Genomic DNA, 16,922 nt, shown 5'->3' with positions numbered 1-16,922 from the left:
ATGATTAAGAGTTTCCCTTTCAATAATCAAAGTGACTCTCTCAATAAAAATAGAAAGAAATGCCTACCTAACACAATCTAAGGCCTTCAACTCCGGAGAAGAGGATGAAACGGGTATTTCCTTTAATTTTTATGAGTGCAGGAGTTATTTCTGAGTTAGGTTGGGCTGTCGTGCAGTCAGTCTGCTGTTCTCAGATGTATTGGGTGTCAGGACCCTTTTCCATTCATGATTAGTGAGGACCCATTGGGCTTTTATTTGTGTGGATCTCATCAATTGACAGTTACCATATTAAAAATTAAAACTGAGGGTGCCTGGGTGGCTCAGGTCTGCCTTCGGCTCAGGTTATGATCCTGGGGTCCTGGGATCGAGTCCCACATCGGGTTCCCTGCTTGGCGGGGCGCTTGCTTCTCCCTCTTCCTCTGCCCCTCCCCTCTGCTTGCACTCTCTCACTCTCTCTGTCTCAAATAAAGTCTTTGAAAAAAAATTAAAACTGAGCAATTTGAAAATATGTTTATCTAAAAGATCAATAATAAACTCACGACATATTACCATAGACATATTTTTATTCAAAACAGTTGGAAGAGAGGCATTGCTTTGCATGATGGCAAATCTTGTCAAGACCTGGGTGAAAGGACAGTGGGACTCTCCTGTCTACTTCTGCATTCATTCTGTTGCCATATATATGTTGTTTGGGATGAAGTATGAGAAGAAATTTCAGCCTCAAACAGATATATGGTTGGAAAAGGGAGGAGTATTTTATTTTTTTAATAATTTTTATTTATTTATTTGAGAGAGAGAGAGAGCACCAGCGGGGTGAGGGGCAGAGGGAGAAGCAGACTCCACCCTGAGCAGGGAGCCCGACACGGGGCTCAATCCCAGGACTCCAGGATCATGACTCGAGCCGAAGGCAGATGCCCAACTGACTGAGCCACCTACGTGCCCCAAGCGAGGAGTATTTTAATAGCCTCTTAGAAAATTGTGGATAGTCTTCTGGACAAGTAGTAGTTTCTTATAACATTAGTTGCAATGTGGAATCTGAAGCCATATTAATAAATCTTCACAGCCTACATAACAGAATCTATTCTATTACATTAAAATCTACCCATCTCTCCTGCACTGTGAGTGGATCTTTACCCCATGCATGATTTTGTAATATCATGCATTGGTCATTTGGAAAATACTGGGTCACTGACTAATGCAGATCTTCCAAATGTCGACCCATTTCATTACACAGTATTCAAAAAGCAAAATCACCTTTATTAATAACACCACCCATCTCCTTCCGAGAAGTCTCTAAGTATTGGGAAGCTGTCAAGCTCATTATGACAGACCCAGCTTTTCCAAAATTCTAACTTCTGCTTGAAAACATTGCATCGTTGGCAACAAATATGGTCAGTTGTTTGCCTTGAAGTGACAGGCTCCCTTTGTTCATTTTGGAAAAAATGTCTGCCAAATACGCAAGTCTGAGAAACTACAGTTTGTTGGTTTTTCAATGTCTCATTTAAAAGGCAGCTCAACCACACGCATGTTTTTCTTCAAGAATACCATCGTATTGCAGCTTGAAACACAAGTATTTTATGTGTACTTCTTGTTTTTTCACACAGAATATTAAAATGACACGTATTAAAGGGTTGAGATTTAATAAAATGAATAAAAAATTTTTTAAGAGAGGGAGAGAGGTGGGGTGGGGAGGGGCACAGGGAGAGGGAGAGAGAGAATCTGAAGCAGGCTCCATGCCCAGCACAGAGCCCGGCGCAGGGCTCGATCTCACCACCCTGAGATCATGACCCGAGCTGAAATCAAGAGTGGGACCCTTAACTGACTGAGCCACCCAGGCGCCCCTAAAATGAATAAATTTTACTGCACCCTCAAGGATGCTCTTAAGTGAAACTGGCTTATTTCCCGCGCAGTGGAAGGTTAGTGTTATTTGCCACCAGCTCGGTGTGAGATGAGGTTGTGGAGTTTTCCAGGGCGCAGACTTCGATGGGGCACGGGCAGTGGTGGGGAAACACCAGATATCGCCTTCGTGTTCTCATGAGACGTTTTGACCTAGACTCCCTGGAAAGGTTGCAGGGACCCCCAGGAGTCCTCTGACCATGCTTTGAGAACCACCAGTATAACTCAGAGGTGTTTCGCTGCTGTTGCAAGGTGTTCCTGCGACCCGTACATCTCTCAGAATTCCACGGACAGAGACAGGGACTGAGGAGTTGCATAGGATTTAGGACCATAACCTTGTCCCCCATTTGGACCTAATCTTAACACGCAAGCCACTCCCTGGAGGGAAAGGGTTCTTAACCACCCACGTTTCAGCACGAAAATAATAAGCCATTACCATTTTCCTTTAAAATTATTCATGTTTGATGAAAGGAGAAATGCTAAGTCGCCTTTATTCTTTGCCACTCCCATATTTGTGTGTGTGTGTGTGTGCATGTGCACGCGTGTGCACAGGCTTTCTCCCAGATATGTAGACTATATACCTGAATATACCTTTAAAAAGTGCCAACTGACATGTCTGAAGAGTTTGGTCCAGATTCATTTTTCACTCTATTGTGCCTTAAAAAATGAATGAGTTGAAATCATTTTTCCCTCAGGCCGAACTTAGTCCTTATAGACACCAGCTACTCTGTGTTGAAGGGAAACTCGATGATGTTTAGTGACAAACAACACTTCCTGTGACTCATGTCCCACACGTATGACTAAATCTTCCAACCCAGGGTTCTTCAGGAGTTATACACCATCTTCCTTTATTATCCACTTTATGACTAAAAACTACAGTAAGAAAAAATCTTGATCCACGACTCACACACATGTACATATAACTAAGACAGCTTTCTTGAAACAATGATCCCCCTCAATGCAAATTGATATGTCTATGATATTTCATTTTTTTAAGATTTTATTTATTTATTTGTCAGAGAGAGAGAGCACAAACACAAGCAGGGGGAGTGGTAGGCAGAGGGAGAAGCAGGCTTCCCGCTGAGCAGGGAGCCCGATGCGGGGCTCGATCCCAGGACCCTGGGATCATGACCTGAGCCGGAGGCAGACGCTTAACCAAGCCACCCAGGTGTCCCAATGATATTTCATTTTAAACCACGCCACTCCTGACCCATTAAACTACTTCCATTACCCATGAGTGGGTCACACTCTGCAGCTTTTGAACCACTGGTTTAGGCTTGGTTTCTTACAGGCTGGTTTCTCATATTCCACTTGTAGTAGATGTGCTCGTGCTGAGTGACAAGGAGCTGCTTCTTGTCAAATGTGTCTCTTCTCTTTCTGTCTCTTGACTTCTCTTCTTGCTTCCTTGAGAGGACCCTGTCTTCTCATTGAAAGTATCCCCCTTTGCCCGTGTGGATGCCAACCCTGGAGTTCTGGCTCTCGGTGCTGACTTCTCTCATTCTCCTAGAGCAGTTTTCCCAAAGTGTAGGATGAATACCCCTAGGGTATGCAAGATGATTTTAGGTGATATAAGGAAGAACATTTTAATAGCTACATATTTGTGTATCTGGAAAAAAATATATCTAGAACATCCATACCTACAATTTCCTGGAATTGTTGCCTAAAGACTAATTTTTTTAAAGTCAATTTTGAATAATTGTACAGGTTGCATGGAAATATGATGAAATGGCACCTGACTGGAGTTTGGGAAGCAGAACTGATGAATCCAGGCCCTGTCATTCTCACCCAACACGGCACACACCGCCCGCTCCACTCACATAATCATCGCGACCCTAGTTACCTACCAAGGGTACTTCTTAGACGGCCAATCAACATCGGAAATTTTGCTGGTTTACCCCAGCATTTCTCCTTTCTTCTTACCTCAAATAGGCTCATCCTGTCAATTTCCCCGATATCCTAGTGTCTTCTATTTATTTCCTGATCCACTGAAATATCAAGCCCAAACTCTTTTTTTTTAATCTCTGCAATACTTCTCAGAGTAGCTTGCTTGATTTTTACATTCATTGTAAAAACATCATAAACATTCTTGCTGGTTCAGGCTCTCCCATATCCATCCCTTTCCACTCAACACCGGCATTAAGATCTTCTGATATTGTCCAAACAGTCTGAGAAGATTACATTCGCCCCTCGAGTCCTACCTCATGAAATCTAATTCTATCCCCTTGACTCCCAGGGGTCCCCACTGATCTGTCCCTAATTTCTCTACAAGAACACTCCGCTCTCGGATAAAGGCCATTCACCTGTTGTGTCCTGCCAGTGTCTTCACCTTTAGAGCTTTTCCTCTGCTGTGGCCACCACCTGAAGTGCTCCCCCACCCCTCACTTCCTTCCAATCTGCCTCAATACGTCTCCTAAAGGAAGCCTTACCTCTCAAAGTGTTCCTTAGCATTTGCATACGCTATGCTGTTGCTAGAGTTGGTTGTTTTTGTATGTGTGTGTGTGTGTTTTCTTTTTACTTAAACTGCTTTGTAATTTTTTTTAAGATTTATTTATTTATTTAGAGAGAGTTTGTGCACAAGATGGGGGAGCAGCAGAGAGAGAGAGAGAGAGAACAGGGGTAGGGGGTAGACGGGGGCAGAGGCAGCGGGAGAGAGAGAATCTCAAGCAGACTCCCCACTGAGCACGGATCCCAATGAGAGGCTCAGTCTCACAACCGAGATCATGACCTGAGCGGAAATCAAGAGTCGGACACTTAATGGACTGAGCCACCCAGGCGCCCCTCCTTTGTAATTTTTGACAGAAATACAGTTTTCACAATTAGGCTAAAACCTCCACCCAATTAGCATATCACCTCCTGAGGGCAGGGCCTAGATCTAATATAATTCCCAAATATCATGTAGGATGTTTTGGCTGTAAAGTAACAGAAATGGTACAGGTACAAAAGTAGGACAGGCTCCAGGCAGGGTGAGATACAGGTCTGCTCGGTGATGTCACCAAGGACCCAAGCTCTTTCTCGGCACTGGCTTCCGCTGAAGGCTGGTCCTCAGTAGCAGGCAGGGCCCTGTGCTCTCCGTGGCAAGCTGCGGTGGGGCGAGGTTGTGCGTGCCTGCGTGCGGGCGCCAGCTCTCTTCAGCCGTAAGCCCTTCCTTTTACTCCGGGACAGTAAGAAAGATTGTCACCATCGTGACTCATGTAAGGAAAGGGTATATACTGTGACAAAATTCGGGCCTTATTCTAGGAAAGAAGGTGGTAGAAGAATGGATGCTATGTAGACAGTCAGTCGTATCCAGCACAACATAGTACAATGTGCCACACTCTGAGGAGTACACAGAGCTAATACGGGGTATGCAGCTGAGCCTAAAGTGGGGACTACATGTGCGTATATATACATGCCCATATACACACATGTATTCTTATTTATGTAATCCGTAATTACATATATAACATGCTGTAGAGTATGAGAAATACTATCTCTTCTGAATCAAGGAATAAATAAAATGACACATTGAGCTAAGAATCAGAATGTACATATAACACACAAAACACATAAGAATAGATAGAATGATACCATGTCACGGAACTACAGTGTAAAGAACTAAACGTAAGAGGCACTAGATGACATGACTGCTTGCATGGAAAATCCTAAATAACCAGCAAAACAGCCACTAGAACTCACAAGTAAATTTATCAAGGTCACAGGATACAAAGCTAATATACAAAAATCAGTGATATCTTTATGTGCTAGCAGCAAACAATTGGGAAATGAAATCTGAAAAACAATTTCATTTCCAAAAGCATCAAAAAAAACCCTAAGATACTAAGGAATAAATTTAGTAAAAGATATGTAGGACCTCTACACTGAAACCCACAAAAGATGACTGAGAGAGATCAAAGACACAAAGGAACAGAAGGACCCACCATGGTCCTGAATTGGAAGGCCTGACATTGTTAAGAGGTAAATTCTTGCCAAATTGACTGACAGATCAAACGCAATCCCAACCAAAATTTCAGTAGGCTTCTTGTTATTCTGAAGTGTATGTGGAAATGCAGAGGACTTAGAGGAGCCAAAGCGATTTTTTAAATGAAGAACGAAGTTGGAGAATGCTCATTACATGATTCCAAGTCTTACCACAGAGCTACGATAATCAAGAAAGGGCGGTCATGACAAAAGTATAGATATACATCATTGAGCAGAATGGAGAGGCCAGACTTAGATGCCCGATGTATGGTAGGTTGATTTTAGATAAATGCTGAAGCTATCTTTTATTTTCATTGGGGAACATAAGTCTTCTTAATAAACAATATGGAACAACTAGATATCAGCATGGGGGGGGAATGAACCTAAACTCCTACCACACATCATAATAAAAAAATTAAACCAAAATAGATCAGAGGCCTAAATACAAAAGTCAAAATTTAAGAATTCTAGAAGGAAATATTGAAGAACATCTTCACAGTCTTGGGGGGGCGGGCAAAAATTTCTTAGGATGCAAAATGCATGAATCATAAAAGGATAAATTGGATCTTATCAAAATTTTAAAATTTTGCTCTCTGAAAGACATGGTTAGGAATGTGAAAAAGCATAGCACAGAATGGGATAAAATGTTCACAATACGTGTATCCGACAAAGGGTCAGACCTGAAGGCTCCACTGGGGAAGGATCCATTTCCAAGCTCATGTGGTTGATGGCAAGATTCAGTTCCTTGCAGACTGTTGGAGAGAAGACCCCAGTTACTTGCCACATGGGCCTTTCCAACATGGTAGTTTGCTTCATCAAAGCCAGCGAGGGACAGAGTCTGAGAGTAAGACAGAAATCACAGTTTCATGTAGCCTAAACATGGAAGCAATATCCCATCATCTTTGCTTGTTCTGTTGGTTAGAAGCAAGTCATTATATCTAACTTACATTCAGGGAGCAGGATTACACAAGAACATGAGTCCCAGGAGGTGGGGATCATCAGGGGCCATCTTAGAGTCTCCTGCCACATTCATATAACTCAACATGGACAAAAGAAGTCCGATCAAAAAGTGGGCAAAAGATGTGTACAGTCACTTCACTAAAGAAGATACATGAATGTCCAATAAACACATAAAAAGATATCATCAGGCCTCAAGGAGATGTAAATTAAAACCACAAGGAGAAACCATTACCCACCCACTAGAATAACTAAAGAAAAAGAAAGAAAGAAAAACAAAAGGACCATACCAAGTTTTGATGAGGATATGCAACAACTGGAGTTCTCATATGGTGAAAGGTAAAATGATCCAGCCAATATGCAAAACTGGCTGTTTCTCATGTTAAACGTATACCTCCCATATGACCCAGTCATTCTACCCTTTGCTATTTATCCAAGAGGAATGAAGTTGTGTCCACACAAAGATTTGACTGTTTGTTTATAGCAGCTTTATTCACCATGGTCAAAAATTGGAAACATCCCAAGCTCCATCAACAGGTGAATGCAAAATATGGTGGATCCATGCAATGGGGACACTACTCAGCAGCAAACTGAACAAAGAACTGTTATACTCAACCAGGTGAATGAATCTCAAAATCCTTATGCTAAGTGAAGTAATCCAGATGCAAACAAGTGTTTACCAAATGCTTCCATGTATATAAAATTCTGGAAAATATCTATGGCAGCAAAACCGAGACCACCGGTGGCCCTGAAACGGCAGAAGGAAGGAGGGATGAACCACGCAGGGGCACGAGGAAACGTTCCGGGTGATAAAAATATTTTGTATCTTGATTGTAGTGGTGGTTTTATGTTGGCTGATCAGACTGTGCACTTGAAATGGATCCGGTTTATTGTAGGTAAATTATATCAATAAGAAAGAGACTCTATCTTTCTTAACATTTTGATTTACAGTTTGCGGTATGCAGATCCTGCATCTGCATTTAGTTGGTCGGCTCTGTGTCCCCCCTCTTCCCGCCCCCCCCTTCACATCAATCCTCCTGATAGCTATGTAACACCATAAATAACAGTAAATAAAGATCACTGAATTCCCCAGAGCCAAGGGCAGAAGACGCAACAGAAGCATTAACCAGGCCCCTTTGATTTCAGCTTGACTATTGGACTTCCTTCTGAGCACTTTATGTAGAACAGAGCAGAAAAAATGGAAGTAGTCTGTTAATCATTTCTGTAACTTTTCACCAATTTCTGGCCAGAGTTTCTATAAATGAAGGGATTAAAAAGACAAAAACTGTTATCAGTGGTCTGTTCTGGAAAGGGCTAACAAGTAGGCCAGTTGTAAGGGAAAGAGTAGAGAACCGTGAAAAAGCCTTCCTGTGACTTTAGATCATTTTTTGTGTTGCTTTATTTTTTTTTAAAGATTTTATTTTTAAGTAATCTCCACACCCACGTGGGACTCAAACTCACAACCCCTGGATCAAGAGTCCCATGCTCCACTGACTGAGCCGGTCAGGAGCCCCCTTTTGTGTTGCTTTATAATAGAAACCCAGCACAAAGTTTATGGCTTGATGCATTAAAAATTGAAAGGTTAATTGAACTTATTGAGCAATACTTATTTTTTTTATTGGCAAAGTATTATGGGATGACAAGAATTATCAAGAGAATAGAATATATTTAGCTCCCAGTAAATCCTGTCAAACACAAACCTAATAATAAAATATTTTGGTTAGCAGAAAATAAAACCAAATTTGGGTCTACTTGTCTAAAAGCAAGAGAAAAACGTATTTCAGACCCTGACTCCTGGGTCCACAGAAGTGGAACTGGAAGAGTTACAGACTCACCCTATGTACGTGTAGGGTTCCTCCTTCTTTGATGTGAATTTCTAATCTTACCAGATATTTTAGTGACCCACCTACCATGGTGCCTGACATGCAGCAGATATTAAATATTTGCTCGATGTCTGTCTTCAAAATCTTAACATTGTCTACTTTTTGGAAGTTAGAAGATAGTTTAACAGAAAGAATCCAGGCAAAAGGGACTTTTTTTGTTTGTTTAGTTCATTTTCTTCATCTCTTATTTAATCGTCTGAAACAGATTTTCAGCAGACTTTAACTGTAAAATTGGTTACCACTCTGAAAAAATATTGTGGAATAGATGCTCTCTAAAGGCAATCATACGGGCGCCTGGGTGGCTCAGTTGGTTAAGCAACTGCCTTCAGCTCAGGTCATGATCCTGGAGTCCCTGGATTGAGTCCCGCATCGGGCTCCCTGCTCGGCAGGGAGTCTGCTTCTCCCTCTGACCCTCCCCCCTCTCATGTGCTCTCTCTCATTCTCTCTCTCTCAAATAAATAAATAAAATCTTAAAAAAAAAAAATAAAAATAAAGGCAATCATACGTAAATGTTAGGAAGGAACCAAGTTTATTTGGTAGCATCTGAAATTGTTATTTGGAAAACTATCAAAATGAATAAAACCTTTTCTCCAAATACACTGATTGAAATCGATCAGAAGAATTAATAGTTATACTGTCAAATATTTTAAGTTTTTGAGTTTTTATCAAATCTCTACACCACTTTAAAAAAATCAATTGTTTTCACTTAACAGAAATTAAAGCTATGGGGTGGGGACCAGAGCTGGCTGAGCTCCCCACCGATTTCCAAACCAGGATGTGGAGTGCTGTGGACAAGTCTCATCCTCGGAGGGAGTCTATTAAAATAAAAATGTTTCCTGCAACCCCTTCTTAGCACAGGCACTTTGTTTTTTCTTCTAAATGTCAGTTCCATTGCTCAAGGGAAAGCAGCTATAAGCATTGGTAAATAGGAATGAGGTCCAGAAGAAACATGAGTAAATGGAATGAAATCATCTCTGAGCCCATTGATGCTATCAAAATCAATTGTTTACCTGCCACGTTTTCTAATTTGCTAAGGATGAACAATTCACTTCACTCAATTATTTTTGGAACGCCTACTATGTGCCAGGCACAGGAGATAGAAAGATGATCAGTCTTCAGAGATTACGGGATTTGGGGAAACAGCAAAGTAAATCCCAACCCTGTGTTAAGTCCTCGTAGAAAGAAATAGGTGGGTTAAGAGAAGCAGTTAACCAGGTGAGCTGTAGAAGAAGTCAAGAATCAGGAATGCTTCCTGGTGAAGGCTGAGCCTTCCTCCTTAAGACTCATTCTTAAAGGAATGGGGAGAACTAGCCAAGTGTCAGAAGTAGGGAGGGAGGCCAGAATGATCAAACCCTTAGTGCTCTGAGCCTAAGCGAGGGGGACGCAGAGAAAATTGGCAAGATAAGATGAAGAAATGAAAGGATCCGACCCCTGCTCTGCGCTAAGGAGCTCACAAGGCATCCCTAAAGGTCCCTAGAGCCATTGAATAGTTCTAAACGGGGGGTAACAGGAACAAGGCTGTGTGTTTAAAAGGTCAGTCTGGCTCCAGCACAAGATGAGATGAGACAGGGGAAGCCCAGCTGAGCATTGCAGCAGAGATGGAGACCAGGGGGGCGGCCTCTGAGGACAGGAAGACAGGTGGAGAGGACTCAGGGCTACTTTCGAGGGATGAGTTTGAGTTGTCCATAGAAAATTCCAGGACACCACCAGGAAGAAGTCCCGAGCTCAGGCTTGCTGGGAGCTTGTGATTAAGGCTTGGAAGTAGTCTGCGCAGAGGAGGGAGGGTCAAAGCTGGTCCGAGAGCTGAGCAAGTCGCAGAACAGGCAGCTCCTGTCCTGGCACTGGTGGGCGCCCCGTCCTACCTCCTCTTCCACACAGAGGACGCCTTTGTTCAAAGAAGACAGTGGGGGTGGGGGTGGGGAGGTGCGGGAACAGCAGAGCTGCAGGTTTCCACATGCTAAATTATTCAGGAGCTACTTATCCAGTATTTAAGGTTGATTTACTTCTTGCAGAAGCTATTTAAGATAAAATGAAAGGTAAAGTGAACTCATATCCGACCTCAGTGCCTCAAGGAAAGCTTTTTTGGCAGTCATTTCATGAATAGGTTTTCCTGTCCGATGGTCGTTCAGAATACACCTAGGCACAGTTATGTAAGACAAACCTTAATAATTTAGCATTTCTCACCAACCAGCAAGTCATACTGGTAATGGCTCCATGGTTTTCAGGCATCCTGTCGATAAAGTTCAACTCCAGCCTCCTGCTCCCTCCCATCACGCTGGAGGTTGGCCGCCCAGACCCGCTGTAGAAGCCTATAGAATACGGGTAGAAATACTGCGATCTGCACGAGGCCCAGCTAGGAAAACCCATCTCCTCTCGACTATGATCTGCCAGTTTAGTTTTCAAGAGAGATGAGATGGCATCACACATGCAAACCCCTTCTCTGCATGCAGCACGTTGCCCAAACCCTTCTCTTTCCTGGCTTCCCCGTCTCCCTGAAATAGCTCACATGGAGCCTGGCATATAAGTCAGTGGAGATTTTAAGAAAACATCACCTAAAATATCACCACGACAGGGCAACTGACAGCCCCCAACTTTAAATTATTTGTGCTAACTAATCCATCGCGCATTTGACCCTGTCGACATGTATATGCATGCCTGAAACGCTCGGCAGACCCTCAAATTCCTGAAAATGACCTGGTGTATTACAGAGAGCAGTTTAATCCCTGAGATGTCTCACCAAGTGAAAGCAAGCTCCGGAAAGAAATTCTGCCTCGCTAACCTATAACACAGGAACGTTTTTATTTCTGTCTTCTCCTGCACACCCATGATCAAGTGGAGTGAAGCCTGAGAAACTCAGAGTAATTTGTTTTAATTTCCATTCTCTCCCAACTTCCACAGCAATGGGTACAGGACTTTTTAGTCTGAGGACCACGTTTGCATGCTCACTGCCTCCAGACACACATATTCCTGTTTATGGCCCATTTCTGCCTCCCAAAAAAAACCCAACTCATCCGGATTATAGGTGAAACTGATGGTGCTCCCAATAAACACCAATTAGGGATTTGTTTTTACAATTATACCAGAATTACTACAAGAAATTAAAACATAGATTTTTCAAAAATGAGGTTGATTGACACTTCCACTATGTACCCCTGTGCTTTTTTTTTTTAATTAAGCTTTTTATTTTGAGCTCATTGTAGATTCACATACAGTTAGTTGTAAGAGATGAGTGCCCTCCACCTAGTTTCCCCCAATGGTAACATCTTGCAAAACTAGAGTGCAGGAGAAATTGAAACCCTCACACATTGCTAGTGAAAATTTAAAAAGGTGCAGCTTCTGTGGAAAACAGTTTGGCAGTTTCTCAAAATGTTAAATATAGAGTTACCATATGACCCAGAAATTCCATTCCTGGGTCTATACCCAAGAGAAATGAAAACATATGTCCGCACAGATCCTTGTAGTTGAATGTTTGTAGCAGCAATATTCACAATAGTCAAAACGGGAAGAACACCTAAATACCCATCAACTGATGAATGCATAAGCAAAATGTGGTATATGCATACAATGGAATATTATTCAGCAATAAAAAGAAAGGAAGTGTTGCTCCATGTTAGAAAGTGGATGAACCTTGAAAACAGTATGCTGAGTGAAAGGAGCTAGAGATAAAAGACCACATATTATATGATTAAATTTCTATGAAATGGCCAGAATAGGCAAATCTATGGAGACAGAAAATAGGTTAGTGGTTGCCTAGGGCTGGGAATAGGGGTTAAGGGAGTGATAGCCAGTGAGCACTAGAGGTTACAGGGTTTCTCTTTGGGATGATGAAATGTTGGAAACAGAGATGGTTGCACAACTCTATGAATATACTGAAGACATATTTTATGGTATGTGAATCCTATCTCAATAAAGATTTTTTTTTAAAGATTTGTTTATTTGAAAGAGAGTGCATGAGCAGGAGGGGCAGAGAGAGAGGGAGAGAGAATCTCAAGCAGACTCCACACTGGACCCTGAGATCAGGACCTGAGCTTAAACAAATTGGATGCTCAACTGACTACACCACTCAGGCGCCCCTCAATAAAGATTTTTTTTTTTTAAATTAACCCAATATCGGAGTGCCTAGGTGGCTTAGTCAGTTAAGTGTCTGCCTTTGGCTCAGGTCATGATCCCAGGGTCCTGGGATTGAGCCCTGCATCAGGCTCCCTGCTCAGCAGGAAGTCTGCTTCTCCCTCTCCCTCTGCCCCTCCACCCACTTGTGCTCTCTCTCTCTCAAGTAAATAAATAAGTAATCTTTAAAAAAAAACACAAAAACCCAATTGGTTATTTTCTCCACACAATTAAGTCAGCATGGCTTGACTTGTGGGAGAAAGAATATAGTACATCACAAGCAGAATGGTGACATTGATTCAGTGAAGATCCAGAATGGTTCCATCACCACAAGGATCCCTCATGCTGCCTTTTATAGCCACAGGTCCCTCTGTCCCCAATCCCCCCCCCAACCCCTGCACCCACTGATCTGTTCTCCACTTCTATAATCTTGTCATTTCAACAATGCTATATAAAAGGAATAACACAGTATGTACCTTTTGGGGATTGGCTTTTCATTCAGCCTAATTCCTTGGACATTCATGCAAGTAGTTGTATGTATCAATAGTTCATTCCTTTTTGTTGCTAAGGACTATTCCATGGTTGGGATGTAACGTAGTTTGTTTAACCATTTGCCCGCTGGACGACATCTGGTATTTCCAGTTTGGGCTATTGCAAATGAAACATGGTATACAGGTTTTCCCGTAAACATAAGCCTTCGTTTCCCCGGAATAAATGCCCAAGATGGCAAATGATGTGTCATATGGCAACTGTATGTGTGGTTTCGTAAAAAACTACCAGGTTGTTTTCCAGAGCTGTGGTGCGACTTCCCGTCCCCACAGTGATGCAGAAGGGATCCTGTTTCTCGTCATCCTCACCAGCATTTGGTGTTGCTCACTGTTTTTATTTTGGCTATTCTAATAGGTGTGTGGTCACAGCTTACTGTGGTTTTAATCTGTATTTCCCTGATGTTGTTGAACATCTTTTCATGTGCTTACTGCCATTCATCTTTTTCAGTGAAGTGTCTCTTCATATCTTTTGCCCATTTTCTGAATTCTGACTTTTATTTTTCTATTATTGAGTTTTGAAAGGTCTTGACATATACCCGACACTAGTCATTTGTTGGCTGTGTGGTTTTACAAGTATTTACTCCCACTCTGTCTCTTGTCCTTTCATCTTCTTAACAGGGTCTGCCACAGAGCAAACATTTCTAATTTTAATGAGGTCCAATTTGTTCATTTTACCTTTTATGGATCATGCTCTTGATATCAAGTCTTACTCTTTGCCTAGGAGATCCCAAAGATTTTTTTTTCTACAAGTTGTATAGTTTTACATCTTATTTTCAAGTCCATGACCCAATTTGAGCTCATTTTTGTATAAGATCTGAGGCTTATGTGAAGGTTTATTTTTTTGCCTATCAACCTTTGCTCCAACACCACTGTTTTTGCACCTTCCTCAAACAACAGTTCGATATACTTCTGTGGGTCTATTTCTAGATTCCCTATTTGTTTCTTTTGATTATTGTGTCTGTCCCCCTACCAGTACCACAATGTCTTGATTACTCCTCCTTCGTTCATTTTCAAGATTGTTTTAGCTATTCTCCAGCCTATGCCTTTCTGTATAAATTTCAGAATAAGCTCATCTTGTCTACAGAAAATCTTGTTAGGATTTTGGTAGGAATTGCATTAAACGTAGAGATCAGTCCGGGGGAGAACTGACATCCTTACTAATTTGGGTCTTCCAAAACATTAACATGAGATGTCTCTCCATTTATTTAGGTCTTCTTTCATTGCAATCACATATTGTAATTTTCAGCATACAGATCTTGCACATGGTTTCTCAAGTGTGGATCCCTTCTGCACTGGGAGGGAAACAAAGGCTTATGTTTACGGGAAAACCTGCACATTTAATTTTCTTTGCAGTGATTATAAATTATGTATTGTTTTTAATATCACTTTACACATGGTCATTGTTAGTATATAGAAATGCAATTGATTTTTGTGTGTTGACATTGTAGCCTATGACTTTGCTGAACTCACTAGTTCTAGTTGTGGTTGTTAGGTTTTGGTTTGGTTTGGGGGTTTTTTTGTTTTTGTTTTGTTTTTCAGTAGATTCCTTGGCACTTTTTACGAAGACAACCATGTCATCTGCACATAGGGATGATTTTATTTCTTCCTCTGCAATTTGTATGCCTTTTCTTTCTCTTTATTGCCTTACTGCGGTGGCTGGAACTTCCAGTACTACCTTGAGTAAGAGTAGTCTGGGAAAAGAGGCATAGTAGCCGTGTTCCTGAACTTAGAGGGCAAGCATTCAGGCTCTTGCTGTTAAGGAAGACATAGCTGTAGGGTTTGCTGTTTTTTTTGTTTGTTTGTTTTTTTACCACCAAAGGTCTTACAAAATTAGTTTTGTCCTCTCCTTGCCCCCCCCCCCGCCCCTTTTAAGCAGAAGCTTAAGACAGGGATTGGCCCAACTGAGATGACAGAGCAAAAAGGAAATGCAAAGGAGATTTTAGTACTTCCTTTTCCAGGCCAGGCTTGAAAGAGTGATAAAACTAGCTTCCTTTCAAGGGGTGGGTGGGTGGGAGTGTGGGTGTGGGTGGGGGGTGCTTTACAGCCCTAATCAGCTTATCGCTGTCAGGCCTCTGCAGTCTGCAGTGAGTAAAGGGCACGCCATAGATGGGGCAGAAACTGGCTGTCACACAGGAGGGCCCCGGGAGTCGGGCGCCTGCCTCCTCTCCGGCGGCCCTGCTCTCCCAGGCAGCCCTGGCAGCCTCCCTGCCTGCCAACGTGAGCTGTCGATAGGAGAGTCTCAGATACCCAAGATCCAGGGTGACAGGCGTGGCCAGGACCAGACTGAGATTTGTGTGAGCTTTTCGCAGTGGCTCACCCAAACTAGAGAATCAGCTGTGAAGAAAGGAAGCAAATTAAGACTTCCACGGCTGGGTAAAACTGATAGCTACAAAGTGCATCTACAATACGTGTAACCCACGGAACATTTTTTTTTTCTTTTTTAAATAGAGGACGAGGATGGACAGTTTAATCTAAAATCTAAAAAAAAAAGCAATCACCCCCCCCCCCGCCCCGCCCCGTGTGCGGTGCCATCTCCCTCTCCGGGGTCCCGCGGCCCCCAGCTCCTCTCCCAGGCGCGTCGCCCCGCCCACCCGGCGGCGCTCCCCTCTCGCCCCACCCCCGGGCTGGCCGAGACCACACCTGCGCAGGTTATCCCTGCGGGGACGCGCCGGCCGTGGGTGGCGGGGAAGGTGAGCGGACGAGCGCGGTGGGGTGGGAGGGCCGGGCAAGGACGGGAAAACGGCCTCCGCTAATGGCCGCCCGGCGGCCGTGGCGGGAAGGTGGGCCGCGGCCGGAGGGGGGCGCCCCGGCCGCCGTCGCGCGAGCCCTGCTCGGGCTCCTCGGGGTCCTCTTCCCACGCTTCCTCCTCGCCGGTCCGTACCAAAGCCGCCGGGGGCGGGGGGGGCGGACCGTTCCACTCGGGGAGGGGCGGCAGGTTAGGCCGCGGCCCGCGCCACCTGCGGCCCTCCGGGCGGGGGCAAGGCCGGGCCGGGGCCGCGCCGCCCTCTCCGTTCCGCTCCGAGCCCGCCCGCCGCCCGCCGCCCGCCGCCCGCCGCCGGCCCGGAGGCCCCTCCCCGCAGCGGCCCCGCGCGTCCCCGCCCGCACTCGGCGCCCGCACCCCCGCGCGCCCCCGCCCGCGCCCCGCGCGCCCCCGCCCCGCGTCCCCGCCCCGCGCCCCCGCGCCCCCGCCCCCGCGGCCGGGACGAGCGCCGCCGAGCGCATGCTGATCCCTGTCCTCCTCCTCCTCAGGCGGCGCTGGCGGCGGCCCCGGGACCCGCGGAAGCCGGCATGCTGGAGAAATTCGAGTTGGAAGAAGAAGGTGAGTGCCCCCCGCCGGAACGCGCTCCGTGTCGTCGCCGAGGGGCCGGGGCGCGGGGACCGCCGGGGTTCACGCCCCGGAGGCCGTGCGGCCCCCGGTGCCTGGCGAGCACGGCCGGGGATGCAGCCGCCGGGCCGGCACAGGGGACGTCTGCAGTGGCCCGCGGGTGCCGTTCGCGGCTGGAATCCCAGCCGGGTTCGGGAGGGGAGCGGCGCAAGCCGGCCATCCGCACCGACACCGAAGGGCGGCCCTTTT

General features: G+C 44.6%; 1 protein-coding gene across 7 annotated transcripts in view; it reads left to right on the top strand.

Annotated features, from left to right (window-relative positions):
• Positions 1-16,922, top strand: part of PRKAG2 (protein kinase AMP-activated non-catalytic subunit gamma 2) — a 256,267-nt gene that overhangs the window by 185,846 nt on the left and 53,499 nt on the right. For 5 of the 7 annotated variants that reach the window (XM_078059764.1, XM_078059765.1, XM_078059763.1 and 2 more), the window contains one exon: positions 16,598-16,667. In XM_078059764.1, coding sequence (XP_077915890.1) covers positions 16,598-16,667 — 70 coding nt within the window. Of the gene's footprint in view, positions 1-15,964; positions 16,039-16,597; positions 16,668-16,922 lie in introns of those variants that run through there. The other 2 variants (XM_078059769.1, XM_078059768.1) reach the window with 1 other exon arrangement.

The sequence above is a fragment of the Halichoerus grypus genome, chromosome 12 (genome assembly GCF_964656455.1).
Source record: "Halichoerus grypus chromosome 12, mHalGry1.hap1.1, whole genome shotgun sequence".
Taxonomy (NCBI): Eukaryota; Metazoa; Chordata; class Mammalia; order Carnivora; family Phocidae; genus Halichoerus; species Halichoerus grypus.
Note: the sequence above shows the minus strand (reverse complement) of the source record. Positions and strands in the feature narration are given on the sequence as shown.